At 37.0% G+C, this 21,547-nt stretch overlaps 1 protein-coding gene across 2 annotated transcripts in view; it reads left to right on the top strand.

The window, feature by feature from the left end:
- Positions 1 to 6,073: 6,073 nt before the first annotated feature.
- Positions 6,074 to 21,547, top strand: part of shroom3 (shroom family member 3) — a 104,911-nt gene continuing 89,437 nt past the window's right edge. For both annotated transcript variants that reach the window (XM_015601487.3, XM_007233962.4), the window contains exon 1: positions 6,074 to 6,946. In XM_015601487.3, coding sequence (XP_015456973.3) covers positions 6,803 to 6,946 — 144 coding nt within the window. In that variant the 5' untranslated portion in view covers positions 6,074 to 6,802. The remainder of the gene's footprint in view (positions 6,947 to 21,547) is intronic.

The following is a 21,547-nucleotide window of genomic DNA, read 5'->3' as shown; positions in this document are numbered from 1 at the left end:
AACAGATAGGCTGCTTTCTATTTACCTCAGGAATTGGAGGTCAGAGCTGGGAATGATATCAACCCCGAATTTGCTGTGTTCCAGTTAAATTGCTATCGTTTTAGCATTGCCCCAGGTTAGCATTGATAGTCTTATCAGTTGAAGCAGTATATTATGCATCTAAATGCCATGTAAACAGTAAAAGTACTGTGTATATGACAGATTAGTGCTAATACATTGTACAATAGTATTTGTAGAAGTAATTGTACTGCTTTTAGCACTTTTAATGTGGTAGCAGCCATCTTGGAGTAACAATCATTATAATAATACATTAACGTTACACTTTTTACAGATGCATAAAAAAATAGAATATCATTAGTTCCTTTTTTTCAATAATTCAGTTCAAAATGTGAAACTCATATATATATATATATATATATATATATATATATATATATATATATATATATATATATATATATATATATATATATTATGTAGATGCATTACACACAGGGCGATCTATTTTAAGAGTTTATTTATTTTATTGTTGATGATTATGGCTTACAATCAATGAAAACCCCAAAATCATTATCTCAGTATCTCTGCAGAGCTAAAGGAGCATTCTTCACACTTTCAGGTTTCAGAATCCTTATTTAAGGTAAGAGCGCCCTCTCTTGTCTCCACCTGGTAGCACACACTCGGTCATGTATGGTAATAATATCATAAAATAATAAAACATATAAACAGCTTTGGAGTAAAAAAATAAGAGACCACTTAAAAAAGATGACTTCTTTGATTTTAGCAAATTGAAAATCTCTGGAACATAGTTAAAGGAAAATGGATGATTACAATCCATCAAACCAAGTTAAATTGCTTGAATTTTTGCACCAGGAGTGCCATAAAGTTATCCAAAGCAGTGTGTAAGACTGGTGGAGGAGAACAATTAAAGATGCATAAGACTGTGAGTAAAAAACAAATATTGATTTCTAAACTCTTAAAACTTTACGAATAAAAAGTTGTTTTCTTTGCTATTATTTGAAATCTGAAAGCTCTGCATTTTTTTGTTATTTTAACCATTTCTCATTTTCTGCAAATAAATGCTCTAAATGACAATATGTTTATTTGAAATTTGGAAGATTTTGTTTTCTTTTGGCAAAATAACAGCAATATGTAAGAAGGACCAACTCTTTTAACATTAAACACAGCATCACATATTCAAATTTCGGCTTTTCACCCTGGCAGGGGGTCCTGTATGTTTGGGTAGTGCTATATATAGCTGGGTCTCTTTGCTGTAAGCTAATATTATATTGTAAATAAGGAGAATATGTCTCCCACATTGTGACTTAATATACTGTGGAATGAACGTGTTGATGTTACCCACCCATGAGTGCATGCTGATCTCTGGCTGATCTCTGCGGTCATGACCTGGGCAGCATGGGGTGAATGTAAGAGGCTCAGACATGCCCTACAGACAAATGTCTCAATTACACACACACACACACACACACACACACACAATGTCATACAATAGCAGGACATGGGACAGTGGGTACTTGTATACAGTTGTTGTAAAACAAATGTATTAAATTATTTTTTACATCTAATAATAAGACATACATATATATGAATACCTCAGATATATATTATAAGAATAAATATGTAATAATATTTTTGTTGCAAGTATCTATATGTGCAAATAATATGCTCCATATGTACTGTATGTATGCAAGTGTTTAACAACAAAACATCAAATAATACACAGCAATATCTGATAAGTTGTTTTATTTAAAGACTTAGAAACCTGACTGCCTTAAAAATTTTAATAGATTGTAACTGTTATTCAGGTTACTTGATGTCAACTATTTAAGTGTATTTAAAATACAGTTTCATTTACTTAATTTAATTTATTTTCCTAACTTTAAATATAAAAAAATATCAAACAACAATTTGTCTTCTGTCATAATTTATCTGCTTAATGGGTGTGTCCTTACTGCCAGACTATTTTCCAATTAAAGAGGAAATGAATCCAGCTAAAGATAATGACAACTTGCTCTTATGGCATATAACACTGTGGCCATACAGTCAACCACAAAACAGAAGAACAATATATATTATATTCAGTTACTCTTTTTTTCTATTTAACATTTAAACTTATATTTTTTCATCCATGATGGCACTTATGATAAAATATCTACAATAGTAAAGAAAATAATTTAGAAATGGTTTATCTATGTATATTAATTTGTTGGAATAATATGTCCCATATGTTTTATATGTACATAGGTACCAATATGTTTGATGATTGTAATTTCATGCATGTCAGCATTGATTTGCAATGACAGAAGTATATTATATGTAGTTTGTTTAAATGTAAGTAACAATATAATAATAATATTATGTCCCAACTATGTGTGTGTATCAATATGTAATAATAACATGCCTCGGAAGTACTATATGTATGTAAGTACTGTTATGTGGTAAAAAAAATATTATTATCTGTGTGTATTACTTGTGTAAGGATATGTATATACAATTGTAATAATATTTCCCAAAAATATGTACATATGGACATATGAAATAATAATAATAATAATAAGTGCCATTTTATCACATGTAGGTAAGTACCTTTATGTAATAGTTTATGTCCCATATGTATTTAATGTATGTAGGAGCCTGCATGTAATAATACTGTGTCTTATGTGTAGTAAATGCCCCAAATCCACCTTCTTGCTTCTCAGTCTTACCTGTGTAGCACTTGTTGCTTGTTTAAATAAATCAGTGAAACTATTTAAGGACTTTGTTACTGGCCTGTCAGCAGCACCTGATCCAATATATTCTGAATAAATCAGTGCTCAGGTGATAAACATTAACATACAGCACACTTTTTAATGTTTCTTTGTTCAGGAGAGTGACCTCATCGGACAGAAGGGTGGTGAGGTCATCTGTAAACATGTTCTGATGTGTTCTGTGGTTGAGAGTACTGCGGCCACGCCTGCTGTGTCATGCCCCAGGTGCGCTTTTGTGATGAAGAAAGACACATTCAGGAGTGCTGCTAAAAGAGAAGCAGCGTTGGAGGCTACGCTCATGTGTGATTTAGCGTAAAAGCTACTCAGGTGCAGGTGAGCGTGAAAGGTAGAATTAGGGTGTTTGTTACCTTTGTTTTGCACTGCTCTGTAATTGCACGTTTCAGTTGTCAGGAAAGAAATGCAGGCATGAGTCCGAAACTGCTGACCTCATACTAACGTTTCCTGAACTATGTTGTTGTGATGAAGAAGCACAAAAATCTATTATTTACCATTGAGAAACAACATGCAGAAGAGGGTCTGAAATTGTCCTATAGTGAAAGTACTGTGGGTACTGTAGCCATAAAGGAATCTTGGCCTTGGCCTTTGAACTGCAAGATTTCAGGTTTGATCCCTGGTGATACAACCATCTATACTCCAAGAACTGGCCAAAAACTTTTTTTTTTTTTTATAGTAACTTGGGTCACTAATTGCTGGTGATTAGTGTTCTCCTCCATTTTGTGTTAGCAGCAGTTTGTATAGAAGAGGTGGTCTTTTACATGTATTAGTGAAAGCATGTGCTAGTCTTCATCCTTCAACTGTTGGTAACATTCTATGATAGTGGGGTGACCAAGCAATTGGGTTGATACTGGAAATAAAAAATAAATAACAAAGCCAGCTAGCAACAGTTGAAACGTATTTTGAAGAATATGAAAGCAAGGCATAAAATCAAGCATGCCATTGCAAAAAGGAGTTCTGGTGCAGCCGAGCAGCCAGCGTGCTTCGAGGAAAGCGCAGAGACTCGGTTCTGATACATCAGCTCACAGACGCCCTGTGCTGTGGACATCACCCTAGGAGTGATGTGGGGAGAGAATGCCATCTACCCACCCAAAGGGAGCAGGGCCAATTTTGCTCCCTCTGAGCACCGGCAGCTCAGAGGGCATGCCAGAGAGCATGGCAAAGCTGCATGAGCGGGGGTTTGAACCTGCGACCTCCTGCTCATAGTGGCAGCGCTTTAGACCACTGGACCAATCGGCACCCAAATTTAAGTAACTTCAACTCGGTTTCAAGACTTAAATATTACATAGAGTAAATCAGTGAACTGAACTTTAGTCAATCCTTTCTTTAAGTAAACTTCCAGTGTACTATTCAATAAAGTTTGAGAAGCATAGCATATGTTTGTTGTATTTGACATTGTTACAATTCTAAGCTAGGCTAGGCTAGGCTATGCAGCTGTGCAGCTCTCAGTGATATAAGCCAACCAATAAAATCAGAAAAGCAGTAAAAAGAATAAACATTGTGTGTCACATACTTACTAGTTTCTGACTAAACAACCACTTGAATAGTCAATGCACTTTCTATGGAATATTTGGGACCTTGTTTCTTGGAAATGTAACTGAGTAAAAGTGCCAGCATTTTCTCAGTATTCCCACCCCTGATGAATACAAGCTTGTATATCAGCACAGCAGTGGGTCATTTTGGATATTATAATGAGAGTTGGACCCAAAAGCATTGAGGCAATGGCTATCTCAGTAACAAGGGATATTAGGCCTATTGCTGCAACACCAGGATGAGTTAGTAGCTGTAATGAAGAGGAATTATTCATCATGTCTGTCTGAGTGTTTTGTTAGTTAATTCTCTAAGCAGAATGTTCTGGAACCTCATTTGCAGCAAACTGTGAGAAGCATTAATAACTTACGGCTCAGTCCCTGCCCATCACTGCGCTCCTACCAAGCAGGACCTCTAAGGGCTTTACTTCTGGAACTAAAAACATAAACAGATTTATTTCACGAAAGTATGAACATGTTTGAAATTTTAAACAATGAACAATACAAGCTGTATCAACCAATGCCTCTTCAGGCAGTGAGTTTCAGCTGATTGTCCAGGGGAAATCACACTGAATCATACTGAAAGACAGTTGGTTATGCTAGTTTACTAGCATAACTAGCATTTCTCAGAGAAATGCAGCCCAATTTGGTGTAGCCTAGGTTTTGGGAGGCAGCTAATATCTTGGTTAATTTATTGTCCACACCCACTTAATCAATGTCACATTAAAACAAAATATGGAAAAAGTCATTACATTTTGTAATGTAAATATGACATGAATTGTGCAAATACTGGTAGCACAGAGCATTGAATAAAAATAATATTTGGCTTCATTACATTTTGAATGAGCAAAATAGTATAATACATGGATTTAATGTTCTACTACTACCATTCATGCAAAGCCACATACATTAGATCTTAAACAGGGTGTCTGGTAGGTCACCGTATTTCTGGCTACAATAGCTTTGCTGCAATTGATGCTGAAACAAGAGTTAATAGCCTATGAACATGAAGATTAGATAAAAATTGCCAACTCAGGCTTCATCATTATTTATGCTTGATAAAGCAAAGAAATGTACAATTAAAACTGAAGAAAGATGGCAAACTAAAAGAGTGCAACAGAGTCATCATTAAAGTGCTTATTAGTGACTCATTCACGCTGAAAATAAAAGTACTTTTTAGCAGGCTTCATGCACATTCTCACCAAAAACTTCTGGACTGTCACTTTAAAGGCATCTTTATACAATGCAAGAACACAGTACAGGCTATAAGAACTTAATACAAACAAATAGGTCTGGGAGGTTAATCTAATTAATTTGATTAATCAAATTAATCAAGATTGTACATCTTTACATATTGAGGCTACCAGAGCAAATCTCAGTAGATAGACATTTGCCTCTGTCAGAAACCTGTAAAGAAGTATTTTATGTAGCAGTGTGATTTTCATATTCTACACCTTTTCTTTTGCACCATGTTTAATATAAAAGCTGCATGTAAGGTTGAAGGGCTGCTTAATATGCCTAAAAAACTGAATAACATTTTAAAATGGAATGTAAAGAAAACAATAGCTTAAGCATCACTTTAAATTGTGCTGATGTTTACAAATACAAAAATGTACTTGTTATGTAAGAACTAAAATGTTAGCTTGAGCTGCTTCATTGAGAAATATACTAAGTCTGAATTGAATCGTACGACTGATTCTAAAGAACCGACTCGGTGAGTGACTCGGTCTCCCCATCACTGCTGCTCTCTGTCCTCTCGCTCTGAACTCGCGGCCGCTGTAGAGCCGTGCGGAGGGCGGGGGAGCCAGGCTCCCTCATCCAGCGCTTCTGGTGGGAAGAGTCCCAGCGAAAGGACAAGTGGGGAAATGAACTCGACAAATCTGTTCCTGCAGGACTATGGCATAACAACCTGATTACTCTTCTTTTTTTAAGGTCTGAGCACTTTTGGATTAGTTAAACGCTCTTTGTGGGGTTCTGTTCGCTCGCGGTAAACTTTTTAACAAACAAATCAGCGCGCAGAAAACTAACGCTAACTGACTGACTGGAGCTGCGGAGGCGCCGGGAGCTCGCCTTTCTGTGGACGCAGTGGATCGGAGCAAATGTGTATTGTAATGTAAAAATGAAGTCGGGAGAGGAGCAAGCGTGTTGACGGACCGCAGAGGGATTTTTAAAATTAAGTTACACTTGGTTTTCATTTTTAAAATCAACTTTATAAGTTAAAAATGAAAGAAATGTGCACTTCTCCACCTCGCTTCGTGACCCGGACCGCGGCGTTGTTAAGCAACGGTTGATCCGCTGGAGGTGGACGACGGTTTTTAGGCTAACTATAACGTTACGTTTTTAACATGTTTTTCCTTTAAAAACTTTAATAATATTAAACCCCAAGCAATAACCAGGATACTCCAGGTAGCAGGACATCTTTTATCACTAGCAGTCCGGACTAGCCCGCTAAACTCAAGAGTTTTCCCCTCAGAGTAGGCAAACAAGTGGATGTGTGTGGCTAGCATGGCTAGCAGCCCCTCAGGCAGCCCAAGAGACTCGGTGCTGGTGGAAGTTCGGCTCCAGGGCGGAGCGCCGTGGGGTTTCACCCTCAAAGGTGGTCTCGAACACGGAGAACCCTTAATCATCTCAAAGGTAGGCGGGAGAACGGGGGAACCGACTACAAACTAACTAACTGACCCACAAACTAACTAACTGACCCACAAACACGAGGCTGAAGTTGGTTTGATATTCGCAGCTCCAGATTCGTTTGGCTCGATATTCGCAGCCTCGTATTCCCCGGCTGAAGTTGGTTTGATATTCGCAGCTGCCGCTTCACTGAACCACCGTGAACTAAAGGGAGCGTTCACAAACACCCGCTGTTTATATTAAACACCTCACAGATCAACACTGAAGGAGATAGAATGAAGAAAAGCAGTACATCTGTTTATTAACAATGTAAATATACAATATATTATTAAATATGATTTTGTATATTGTAAAATATTTATTTTAATTACTGAATTTATAATTATATATTACAATAAATAATTAAATATATATTTAATAAAATTATATTTTAAAAGCCATTGCGCTCAAAAAATATGAGGCAGATGTTCAAGTGTGATTTTGAAGAACTTTTTCATGTTGGGCCAGAACAAATACACATGATCTGAAGAGTACTAGCCTTCTACTTTAAGAAAAACCTGGAATTAGCCTGGCCCAAGCTGATTTTATACTTTAAAATGAACTGGCAATCTTTGAAAGACTTTTTCATCTTGGGCCAGAACACATACACATCAGATGAAGAGAACTACTCTCCCACTTTGAGGAAAACCTGGAATTAGCCTGGCCCGAGCTGATTTTATAGTTTAAAATGAACTGGCAACATAGCATACCAATCCATAATGCACAATTTTTTTATGTAAAGCTTATGTTCTAGTGTGATTTTGAAGGACTTTTTCATCTTGGGCCAGACCAAATACACATGATCTGAAGAGTACTAGTCTTCTACTTTAAGAAAAAGCTGGAAATAGCCTGGCCCAAGCTGATTTTATACTTTAAAATGAACTGGCAACATGGAATACCGATCCATAAAGCACAATTTTTTTATGTAAAGCTGATGTTCTAGTGTGATTTTGAAGGACTTTTTCATCTTGGGCCAGACCAAATACACATGATCTGAAGAGTACTAGTCTTCTACTTTAAGAAAAAGCTGGAAATAGCCTGGCCCAAGCTGATTTTATACTTTAAAATGAACTGGCAACATGGAATACCGATCCATAAAGCACAATTTTTTTATGTAAAGCTGATGTTCTAGTGTGATTTTGAAGGACTTTTTTCATCTTGGGCCAGACCAAATACACATGATCTGAAGAGTACTAGTCTTCTACTTTAAGGAAAACCTGGAATTAGCCTGGCCCAAGCTGATTTTATACTTTAAAATGAACTGGCAACATAGCATACCAATCCATAATGCACAATTTTTTTTTATGTAAAGCTGATGTTCTAGTGTGATTTTGAAGGACTTTTTAATCTTGGGCCAGAACAAATACACATGATCTGAAGAGTACTAGTCTTCTACTTTAAGGAAAACCTGGAAATAGCCTGGCCCGAGCTGATTTTATACTTTAAAATGAACTGGCAATATGGAATACCGATCCATAATGCACAATTTTTCTTTATGTAAAGCTGGTGTTCCAGTGTGATTTTGAAGGGCTTTTTCTTCTTGGGCCAGACCAAATACACATGATCTGAAGAGTACTAGTCTTCTACTTTAAGAAAAACCTGGAAATAGCATGGCCCAAGCTGATTTTATACTTTAAAATGAACTGGCAACATGGAATACCGATCCATAAAGCACAATTTTTTTTATGTAAAGCTGATGTTCCAGTGTGATTTTGAAGGACTTTTTCATCTTGGGCCAGAACAAATACACATGATCTGAAGAGAACTAGTCTTCTACTTTAAGGAAAACCTGGAATTAGCCTGGCCCGAGCTGATTTTATACTTTAAAATTAACTGGCAACATAGCATACCGATCCATAATGCACAATTTTTTTTATGTAAAGCTGATGTTCCAGTGTGATTTTGAAGGACTTTTTCATCTTGGGCCAGACCAAATACACATGATCTAAAGAGGACTAGTCTTCTACTTTAAGGAAAGCCTGGAATTAGCCTGGCCCAAGCTGATTTTATACTTTAAAATTAACTGGCAACATGGCCTACCGATCCATAATGCACAATTTTTCTTTATGTAAAGCTGATGTTCCAGTGTGATTTTGAAGGGCTTTTTCTTCTTGGGCCAGACCAAATACACATGATCTGAAGAGTACTAGTCTTCTACTTTAAGAAAAACCTGGAATTAGCATGGCCCAAGCTGATTTTATACTTTAAAATGAACTGGCAACATGGAATACCGATCCATAAAGCACATTTTTTTTTATGTAAAGCTGATGTTCCAGTGTGATTTTGAAGGGCTTTTTCTTCTTGGGCCAGACCAAATACACATGATCTGAAGAGAACTAGTCTTCTACTTTAAGGAAAACCTGGAATTAGCCTGGCCCGAGCTGATTTTATACTTTAAAATGAACTGGCAACATGGCCTACCGATCCATAATGCACAAAAAAATTGAATATAAAGCTGATGTTCTAGTGTGATTTTGAAAGAATTTTCATATTGGGCCAGACCAAATACACATGATCTAAAGAGTACTCGTCTTCTACTTTAGGGAAAGCCTGGAAATAGCCTGGCCCAAGCTGATTTTATACTTTAAAATGAACTGGCAACATGGCCTACCGATCCATAATGCACAAAAAAAGTACTAGTCTTCTTCTTTAAGGAAAACCTGGAAGTAGCTTGGACCGAGCTGATTTTATACTTTAAAATGAATTGGCAACATAGCATACCGATCCATAATGCACAATTTTTTTTTTATGTATAGCAGATGTTCAAGTGTGATTTTGAAGAACTTTTTCATGTTGGGCCAGACCAAATACACATGATCTGAAGAGTACTAGCCTTCTACTTTAAGGAAAACCTGGAATTAGCCTGGCCCAAGCTGATTTTATACTTTAAAATGAACTGGCTACATGGTATAACGAGCCATAATGCACAATTTTTTTTATGTAAAGCTGATGTTCTAGTGTGATTTTGAAGGACTTTTTCCATCTTGGGCCAGACCAAATACACATGATCTAAAGAGTACTAGTCTTCTACTTTAAGGAAATTTTGGGATTTGCCTGGCCAGAGCTGATTTTAGACTGCACAATTAATTGGCAACATGGCAGCACAAAAAAAAATATTATTTAAAGCTGATATTCCAGTATGATTTTGGACTTTTTTTTTCAGACCAAATACACATCAGATGAAGAGTTCTGGTATTCTCAAAATCAATGCTTTATACTCATTATTTCTGTGCAAAATGGCTTTCATGTCACGTTGCCAATTCATTTTAAAGGATAAAATCAGCTCGGGCCAGGCTACTTCCAGGTTTTCCTTAAAGTAGAAGGCTAGTACTCTTCAGATCATGTGTATTTGGTCTGGCCCAAGATGAAAAAGTCCTTCAAAATCACACTAGAACATCAGCTTTATATTCAATTTCTTTGTGCATTATGGATCGTTATTCCATGTTGCCAGTTCATTTTAAAGTATAAAATCAGCTCGGGCCAAGCTAATTCCAGGTTTTCCTTAAAGTAGAAGACTAGTACTCTTCAGATCATGTGTATTTGGTCTGGCCCAAGATTAAAAAGTCCTTCAAAATCACACTAGAACATCAGCTTTACATTAAAAAAATTGTGCATTATGGATTGGTATGCTATGTTGCCAGTTCATTTTAAAGTATAAAATCAGCTCGGGCCAGGCTAATTCCAGGTTTTCCTTAAAGTAGAAGACTAGTTCTCTTCAGATCATGTGTATTTGTTCTGGCCCAAGATTTAAAAATTCTTCAAAATTGTACTGGAACAGTGGCTTTTTTTGTGCAAAATGGCTCATTATACCATGTTGCCAATACATTTTAAAGTATAAAATCAGCTTGGGCCAGGCTAAGTCCAGGTTTTTCTTAAAGTAGAAGACTGGTACTCTTCAGATCATGTGTATTTGGTCTGGCCCAAGATTAAAAAGTCCTTCAAAATCACACTAGAACATCAGCTTTAAATTAAACTTTTTTGTGCCTTATGGATCGGTATTCCATGTTGCCAGTTAATTTTAAAGTATAAAATCAGCTTGGGCCAGGCTAATTCCAGGCTTTACCTAAAGTAGAAGACTAGTACTCTTTAGATCATGTCTATTTGGTCTGGCCCAAGATTAAAAAGTCCTTCAAAATCACACTAGAACATCAGCTTTACATAAATACAATTGTGCATTATGGATCGGTATTCCATGTTGCCAGTTAATTTTAAAGTATAAAATCAGCTCGGGCCAGGCTAATTCCAGGTTTTCCTTAAAGAAGAAGACTAGTACTCTTCAGATCATGTGTATTTGGTCTGGCCCAAGATTAAAAAGTCCTTCAAAATCACACTAGAACATCAGCTTTATATTCAATTTTTTTGTGCATTATGGATCGGTAGGCCATGTTGCCAGTTCATTTTAAAGTACAAAATCAGCTTGGGCCAGGCTAATTCCAGGCTTTCCTTAAAGTAGAAGACTAGTACTCTTCAGATCATGTGTATTTGGTCTGGCCCAAGATTAAAAAGTCCTTCAAAATCACACTAGAACATCAGCTTTACATAAAAACAATTGTGCATTATGGATCGGTATGCTATGTTGCCAGTTCATTTTAAAGTATAAAATCAGCTTGGGCCAGGCTATTTCCAGGTTTTCCTTAAAGTAGAAGACTAGTACTCTTTAGATCATGTGTATTTGGTCTGGCCCATGATTAAAAAGTCCTTCAAAATCACACTAGAACATCAGCTTTATATTCAATTTTTTGTGCATTATGGATCGGTAGGCCATGTTGCCAGTTAATTTTAAAGTATAAAATCAGCTCGGGCCAGGCTAATTCCAGGTTTTCCTTAAAGTAGAAGACTAGTACCCTTCAGATCATGTGTATTTGGTCTGGCCCAAGATTAAAAAGTCCTTCAAAATCACACTAGAACATCAGCTTTACATAAAAAAAATTGTGCTTTATGGATCGGTATTCCATGTTGCCAGTTCATTTTAAAGTATAAAATCAGCTTGGGCCAGGCTAATTCCAGGCTTTCCTTAAAGTAGAAGACTAGTACCCTTCAGATCATGTGTATTTGGTCTGGCCCAAGATTAAAAAGTCCTTCAAAATCACACTAGAACATCAGCTTTACATAAAAAAAATTGTGCATTATGGATTGGTATGCTATGTTGCCAGTTCATTTTAAAGTATAAAATCAGCTTGGGCCAGGCTAATTCCAGGTTTTTCTTAAAGTAGAAGACTAGTACTCTTCAGATCATGTGTATTTGGTCTGGCCCAAGATGAAAAAGTCCTTCAAAATCACACTGGAACATCAGCTTTACATAAAAAAAATTGTGCATTATGGATTGGTATGCTATGTTGCCAGTTCATTTTAAAGTATAAAATCAGCTCGGGCCAGGCTAATTCCAGGTTTTCCTCAAAGTGGGAGAGTAGTTCTCTTCATCTGATGTGTATGTGTTCTGGCCCAAGATGAAAAAGTCTTTCAAAATTTGCCAGTTAATTTTAAAGTATAAAATCAGCTTGGGCCAGGCTAATTCCAGGTTTTTCTTAAAGTAGAAGACTAGTACTCTTCAGATCATGTGTATTTGTTCTGGCCCAACATGAAAAAGTTCTTCAAAATCACACTTGAACATCTGCCTCATATTATTTGAGCGCAATGGCTTTTAAAATATAATTTTATTAAATATATATTTAATTATTTATTGTAATATATAATTATAAATTCAGTAATTAAAATAAATATTTTACAATATACAAAATCATATTTAATAATATATTGTATATTTACATTGTTAATAAACAGATGTACTGCTTTTCTTCATTCTATCTCCTTCAGTGTTGATCTGTGAGGTGTTTAATATAAACAGCGGGTGTTTGTGAACGCTCCCTTTAGTTCACGGTGGTTCAGTGAAGCGGCAGCTGCGAATATCAAACCAACTTCAGCCGGGGAATACGAGGCTGCGAATATCGAGCCAAACGAATCTGGAGCTGCGAATATCAAACCAACTTCAGCCTCGTCCCACAAACTAACTAACTAATTGACTAACTGACCAACAAACAAACTAACTAACGAACTGACCCACAAACTAACGAACTGACACACAAACTAACTAACTGACCAACAAACTAAATAACTGTCCAACAAACTAACTAACTGACCAATAAACAAACTAACTAAATAACCAAACTGACCCACAAATTAACTAACTGACTAACTGACCCACAAACTAAATAACTGACCAACAAACAAACTAACTAAATAACTGTCCAACAAACTAACTAACTGACCAATAAACAAACTAACTGACCAACAAACAAACTAACTGACCAACAAACAAACTAACTGACCAACAAACTAACTAACTGACCAAAAAACTAACTGACTAACAAACAAACAAACTAACTAACTAACTGACCAACAAACTAACTAACTGACCAACAAACAAACTAACTGACCAACAAACTAACTAATGAACTGACCAACAAACTATCTATCTATTATTGGTGTGTAAACACATTGCTGAACTTCTGCACAGATGTTTGACCTATTCACACTTGACTGATCTAATCAACTGAGAAAATATTAGACAGTCTTTACTGAAACTGGTTTTGAAACGGCAGTATATATGCAGGTGTAATTGCAACTGATAGGAGCACTTAAACAGGGGTTCCACATATTTTTATAACTTTCTAACTTGCTTAAGCATTTAAAATGAACATGATCAAAGAACATTTTGATGTAAAATTGTGGTTAATTGCAGATAAACTTTTCAATTAACATTTATTTCCAGTGGTGGTGAAATTAACCAGTATTTACACTGACTACAAAACAAATGTATTTATGTACTCTCGAAAGTTTTTTCCTTGGGCACAATTTTGCTGCACAATAAATGGGTTTCTGAAATATGTTTGAAGTTAAGTGCTTCCCAAAAACTACGAAGGCATTAAGTGGCATATTTGTAAATAATTGGTGTGATAATATTCTGGAAGGGAGCCTGTTTTATTTAGATTATTTGTTTAGATGTCACCTTTCACACCACTGTGAACTCTTTGAACCACCAATCTAAGCTGAATGATTGTTCACTTTATTAGCATTTAATTGTGCAAGGCAAAGACAAGCATGCATTGACAAAATGGTTTTCCTTTAATATGAATGTTTAAATGTTTTAAGTATGAGTGTGTACTGTTTTGGGATGGATCTGTTTTAAGGTAGAATCGGATTCTTCCTTCCAATATCTTCCAATATCTAAACAACATTTGTTGCTCATATCGACCCCAATACTTATATCCTTCCCATTTGTATAGATATCAGACATAGCTACATGCTTGTCCTTAAGTTACATTTTATTAATTTGGTCATTTACAAGACAATAGCTGCATTCACATTACCAGGCTGAGGTAATTCAGATTTTTTGCCTTAATGTGAGACAGACCTGGGTTTTTTCAGGGCAGTGATCATTACAAATAAGATTTGATTCAATTTCATATGTGGTTTTGAGTCAGACACATCTAAAATGAAGACATGTGGCATTAAAGTGAACAGATCGTCTTTTTTGTGGCTTTTTTCCTACAGTGGAAAGAAGAAGAATGATGTAAATAAACATATCAGTGTGTGCATTCTATATCTCAGACAGATTAATTAAATCTATAGACACTGTCAAAAATCGAAATCCTACCTGAGCGAAAAAACAAAGTGTTTTGTAATGTGAGCAAAATGCTCTGCTGATTTAACTTCAACTTAACTGTTTTGTATATGTCACAGTTCCTTGGAGGCGTTAGTTGTAATAGTGTTACATTAGCCAACCCGTTACTGTGTATTACAGCAACCAAGAGAGAGATTAACATGATATAAGAGTCAGTTCTAAACTAAAGTTTCAGGCCTCGGACCCTCTCCCATACTGTACGTTTCCATGGATTGTATTGTCATGCACAATTTATGCATGAATGCCTGTGTGTCATACACTTTTTAATAAAACCGAAGGCCACAAGCGTCTAGATCCTAATTAAGAAGTACAAGGTCAGATTTTTGGTGTGACGTTCAGACTGGCGTGAGTAACAGAGAGTGACCGTTTACATTCATAAAATCTCACTCTGTGTTACAGTCACCAATTATGCATGGGCATAATTGGCATCATGTAGGTGCTGGAAGAAGGAAAGGTGGAAGAAGTCTAGAATGAACTTAGTAAACCTATTGGTTCTTTGCTAGAGGGCAAAGATGTTCAAATGTTGTTTTTTATCCAAGATGAAACCAGAAATCCAGAAATGTGTTTTACATTCCTGAGACTAAAAACCAAGTCCATATTATCTCAAAATTAAATCTATGTCTCTGAAATCCAAGTCTGTAGCTATACGTCTTTGAGTCTTTGTGGTTGAAGTTAAGTCTAAGATATATCAGTCTGTGTTTAAGTCAAGTGGGGAGATTCTGAGGTGTCTGAGGTGTAAGTAGGTGCTTGTAAGTAGGTGAGGTGCAAGTTTTGCTTGCAGTCTGAGTAGAGACGTTTTGCTTGCAGTCTGTGATGTGCATGGTGTTGAGAACTCTAAGCCACTTGTAAACTAGAAAACCCATCTACATCTCCAGCTGAACTGGTGCTTGATGGTTTTGATCTGCCTTTAACTGTATGTCATTATGGTTTGTGGGAAAAGATAAGAAGAATAGCCTGCTTTGATTCTTAGATTTTGACGTGAGACTAGTCTGTAAAAGTTTTTAATAACATTGGAGAGGTCTTTGGGTGGTGTAGCATGGAAGAGCTCCAGCCAGGCGCATTTTCTCTGTTAAAGCTCTTTCTTGGCTTTACTGTGGACTGTGTGATTGTGCGTTTTGCTGAACGCTGTGTTGATGTGTGTGTGTGTGTGTGTGTGTGTGTGTGTGTGTGTGTGTTGATGGCTGTGTGTCTACTAATCTCCGGTCCCGTGCTCAGCTTGGTTGCACTATACGCGTACTTGATTTATTATGATTTGTTCTGGAATTCAATGCTGATTCAGGCAGAACAGCGGCGACAACGAGACTTGCAAGAATGAAAACAAGAATGAGAAGGGAGGAGAGGATAAAGGAGGAGGATGTAAAGTACTGTTGAAAAATCTTACAAAGCAACATACTGATGAGCCATAATATGAAAAAACTTAAATTTTTAAAGTATATGTAAAAAGTACACATTAAGTGGAACACTTTGAAACTGTTTCTATCCAGCTAATAATTATACAGACATGACACAAGTCATGGAACAGGACAGGACAATGGACAGTGCTCATGGATGCCTCACCACCCAACTTACAGGAACCAAAGGATCTGCTGTTAATATCAGACTTGGTGTTTCAGATACCACATAACACATTCAGACGTCTTGTTAGGGAGATTGTTATGGTTGGTAGGTTTAATATTGTGGCTGTAGGACAACCAGTGAGTTGGCATTGTAACCTGGTACTTTTGAAAGAGAACGCAGATTTAGGACGCTGTGCGTTTTACCAGGGGGAGACGCAACCTCTAGTCTACCATTAGGAAGGTGGAATTGTCAGTCACTGCTCTGCACTAACTCCAGTCAACACTCAAGTTATATTAAGATTGGTCTCCATTTTCAAGTGCTTGTTTTGTTACAAGCCATGGGTATTGTTTTTCTTTCGTTGATGAATCAGTTCAGGTCAATCATTGACTTTGTCTAAATACAGCCTCCTTGTAAGTGATATAAATTTGATCGTAGTGGTGTGTTACGAAGTGTTTGTATAGATCATGCCTGAGCCAAGAGATTGCTCATTTCCTTTCAGAGCAAAGTCTTAGCTGCCGTCTATATCCCACATAAAGAGAGAGAGCAGTGGCAACTAATTTGTTTTGTTTATCCAAGGTCAAAAAGTAGACATGTCAGCTGTCAAAGTACCCAAGTTGGTCTAATTCCTGCATTTCAGGTGTAAAACAGTTTTCAAAAACACTTGGGATGGTAAAAAATGTATGACTTATCACAATTTATCTAACTACAATTGAAATATGTTTTGGCACTGAGGATGTTAAGTGCTAAAGTGTGTCAAGTATTATTTTGTCCCATTATTTCTGCAAGCATGACTTTTATGTGTGCAACAGTATGTAATATTCGTCAGATTTTTGTTTTAAATTTCTCCTCACATTCTCTGTTAGGGATAGGTCAGGCTGCAGGCAGGCAAATCCAGTACATGTAACCAGTAGTCTTATTTAAAAATGCATGGACTTTGCTGAAAAAGATGCCCTCTCAAAGACAGCATATGTTGCTCCAATACTCAATGTTCTTTTTTGGAGTATTGCTGTAATGTGCCGCCATAGAAGTGAACTGACACAACCCCGTATCATGGACATACCCTGGATTTTGGTCTTGTTGCTGATAAATTCTTTGGTCTGGAGAATACATTTCTTCCAAAACTTTCTTCCAATACTAATAATTTCCTGACCATAGTACATGTTTCCACTGTGTGGTGATCCATCCCAGAGGCCTCCAAGCCAATAGAAGCTGACACCACTTTCACACGTGGTTAACATAAGGCTGCTGTTTTACACAACATATTTTTATGTGGCATTTCTTAATGCAACTTCATATTACAGTGCACAACAAACAGGGTTTGCCAAAGTAAGCATGTGTCCATGTGGCCCTATCAGCATTATTTCTCCTAAAGGATAATTTTTTTATTGAATTTTTGTTCCAAATCTTGATTACAATTCCAAGTTTAATCACTTGAGTTTTGTAGCTCATTAGCAGCCGTAAACTCCCTTGTAACAACTTTTTTTTTAATGTGTCGCTGGCATGAAATACAGGAATGGTGTATATCCAATTCTTCTGATGTGGTGTTATCTCCAAATCATCTTGCATGGCTTTACCCTACTCAGACCTGCAGTTGTTCTTTAGGTTTAGTCTGTTGGGATATTTATGGAGAGAAACTTGTCAGCCATAACGGTCTGTCCAGTCAAATATTTGGAATAGAAACCAAACGCTGTTATTACTTACTTCTTAGATAAGGAAAGACAGCAGAAACAGGCAGAATTACTGTTGGAGCGCAGGCCTAGAGGAAGCAGTATTTCTACTGTTGGACCGTAATCCTCTAAATAATCGAGAGAGCGAGAGAGAGAGTGATCTTTTCTGACATTTCCCTCTCTTTCACCTAGGTATTAACCATTTGCTTAATCATTACTGACTCTGCATGAATTTTTTGCCATTGAAGGATTCATTCCTGGCATCCCTGGAATAGTTTTAGAAGCTACTGTTCCCAGTGGTGTCAGACATGGGAATGTGATGATTTGCAGTGTTTCTGGATTTGTTTTTGGAGACCTTCCACTGCAGGCTTATTATACAGTTAAAGCAACTTTATAAAATGCCGCTTTACTGGAGTAATTAACAATAATTAAACAAGAACTGGAGTGGAAATCCCATTAAGACTGCCACAGTAATCTACCCACACAATACTTGGTACAATTCCCCAGATTTCCTAAAAAAAAAAGGCTTCAGCTGTTTTGTACCTCAATGTTTGTTATCTTTGTGTTTAATTGTTGCTTTAATATAGTGCAAATTAATGAAGCCAATGACCATTTTTCATAAATAAAAAGTAGTTTTTTTATTCTAAACAACAGTTGAATGTTACAGAGTAGGAATGGGCGGTATAACAGTAATGCTGTATATCGCCCTAATAAAACTTGTCAGTAGTAATGGTAACATAAAAGGACAGTTTTTCACAAATTTCTAGCTCTGTGTCTATATTAACAGGCAAAATAGTTCAAACATTCTCTGAAAATGGGTTTTCTCCCCATAGTTTAGCAGTGTGCTATATTCAAAAGAAAGGAACGCCTATATAATAATTCACTCAACTGTGTGTGCAAGTTTAAAGCTTTGTTTTGTAAGTGTGTGTGACTTAAGTCAAAAGAACATGGTCTGCAATGTGGTGTTACAGTAGCGGTTAGCCCGTTAGTAGTCAGCCTGTTAGCTAATCTTAACTAACCAAGACTTCACTCTCTCAGATGCAAGATTTTATCATCAGTACTCAGTTTAGTAAAACAAAAAGTGTACTACACAGTCTGATACTCAGTGTATCTATACTCCAGTGAGCTTCAGAAACATTAATTACTGTGTTCTGTCTGTCCAGGTGCTAATTCAGTTAGACTGACTTGAGTTCTGTGGTGAACATAATGTTAGCTATCATGCTGGCTTAGTGTCTCCTTTGATTAGCTGTGCTAATTTTTTTCAGACTGACTTTTTTATGACTGACTTAATTGTGTGTGCAGTGTTCACTTGCGTAAACAAACTGAACTTTGTATTTAAGAGCAACCCAGAATTTGATGATATTGTAGGACTTACACAAATCCCTGTCCCCAGTAATAATGTATATCCAACCAAATTACAGAGAAAGACATTATAAAATGAACTGTAATACAGTTAACTATGTAAAGATTTAGGAATTGCATTAGTTTTAGAATTAGATTTAGTGTTCATAGTGATTGTATAGAATATTAGGGCTGTCCCTAACGATTATTTTTTAAACGATTATTCTAACGATTATTTTTTTCGATTAGTCGACTAATCTATTCATTGAGAAACATATTTAAATAATTATTTTACGTTTTAAAGCAAACGATAAATTACTATATTTATATATAATAACAACAACAACAACACCACAAGCCTACTAAACCAAACCCCACACTTATAATCACTTACATGTACAGCACGTTGTTTAGATCTATAACGCTAAAAATGGATAAGCTCCCATACACCACAACCGTGTGTTGCACTGTTTTCTGTGACCGCTAGATTTTGTGACCACTGGCAAGTAGTTCTCAGCAGACCGGTGCACTGGCCGATTCGAAACGTGTTCGTTTCTAATGTTTACCCCGACTGGCCAAAACGGTTCAGTTTAGGGCTGAGGGTAAGGTGTAGGTATAGAAAGCTTCCGTTTTGCCAATGAACGCTCATAACCGTGAGCACTGGTCACAAAATTCCGACGGTGACAGAAAACGGTGTGACACCGCAGCGCCGACGGCGCTAGCTAAAATAACTTAAGGCAGCTAGCTTAGCTAAACACCTGAACTTATGAATAATGCTACTGTTTCTGGAAACTGCGAAATGCCATGCACAAATATAAACCAAAAATGTATAATTTCTGCCTGTGGCAGGTTTAAAACCTTTGGTAGACAGCCTTAAGTCTTTTTAAGGACACCCGCGGAGACCCTGATGTAAACGGTAACTTACTGTGTGACCCTGTTGACATAGTGCTCCTGGATGTTTGCGCTTCAAGTGCTCCTTTTGCACGTATGGCAGAGGACCACATTGTTGCCCTTTTGCGTGAAATGCTCCCAAACTTTAGATGCCCGCTGGCGTTTTTTTGTAGCTGGAGATTGCTCTCCGGAGTCCAAGCTCTCTAGAGCTTAGATTCTCTGCCCGAACCCGACATGACCCGAGGCCCGCCCGTAAATCCGACCCGGGCTCCAGAAAATAGTCCGAGATGTAGGCATCTGTTTTTTAATTATATTTTTATTTAAAAAAAAATAACGAAAACTGAAAGTGAAACTAAACTAATTTATTTATAAGCGCTGTTTTCACTACCGCAGTTCTACAGCGGGGGTGTTGTGCCGATTCTGTCCGCGAAGCGGGAGTCAGATTCAGCAGAGAGTCGGATTCGGCACAAACGCGGCGGCACCTCGCGGTCCGCGGTGTCAGTTGTAAGCGCTCGCGCTAGCCGCAAAATACGGCAGAAAACACTGAGGGAGCTGCAGAATCTTCACCTGTGAGTAGAACAAGCAAATCTCTCTCTCTCTCTCTCTCTCTCTCTCTCTCTCTCTCTCTCTCTCTCTCTCTCTCTCTCTCTCTCTCTCGCACGTGAACTCCTCCGCGTTTGACTTGCAGAACTGTGTTTAGCTGTTCTTAAAAATCATTTTAATTAAATAATAGTTCTATGCTTCTATGTTACCGTGTTAATTAACATAATTCTGATCATATTTCGCTCATTAAAACAGCCCGAAAACAGCCAGTTGGAATTTTTGGGCCCGATCTAACCTCTAAAACCTCTAATGCTCTCCACAGGCGCCGCCATGTTTACGACGCGCCGACGCACGTTATGCAAATCGATGTATTTTTGTAATCGATGACGTCGATTATGTCGATGCGTCGCCCCAGCCCTATAGAATATATTACATTCATATTCTATTTTAACATATTGGCATGCTCATTCATTGTTTCTTCTGAAATCAAGAGTAATTTGTTGTCAACTGTACAGGAAAGACCTTTTTACTAGATTTTGGTACATTGCTTTGAGGACTCGCTTGCATTTAGTGAAAGAAGTGTCACCCCTTTATACACATATGGCATTAGGTATGAAGCCAGACTAGATCAACCAAAATTAGATGTGAAAACTAGCTGAATGTTGGTATATAGTGTTATAACACTTAACATCAACATTAACACTTGTGGCTACATGGATATCCCGTTATGTTGTTAGTAGAGTACTAAGTTCCTGACTGGTCCAGCATCTCCAGCTTACAGTGGATTATTTTTCTGAACCACACGTTTTTCTTGCTTTTTATTATGGAATCTTATCTCCTCAAAAATCCCAAGCCAAAATGTTAGTCTAAGGAGGCAAGGCTGGCGTA

The sequence above is a fragment of the Astyanax mexicanus genome, chromosome 17 (genome assembly GCF_023375975.1).
Source record: "Astyanax mexicanus isolate ESR-SI-001 chromosome 17, AstMex3_surface, whole genome shotgun sequence".
In the NCBI taxonomy this organism is placed as follows: domain Eukaryota; kingdom Metazoa; phylum Chordata; class Actinopteri; order Characiformes; family Acestrorhamphidae; genus Astyanax; species Astyanax mexicanus.
Note: the sequence above shows the minus strand (reverse complement) of the source record. Positions and strands in the feature narration are given on the sequence as shown.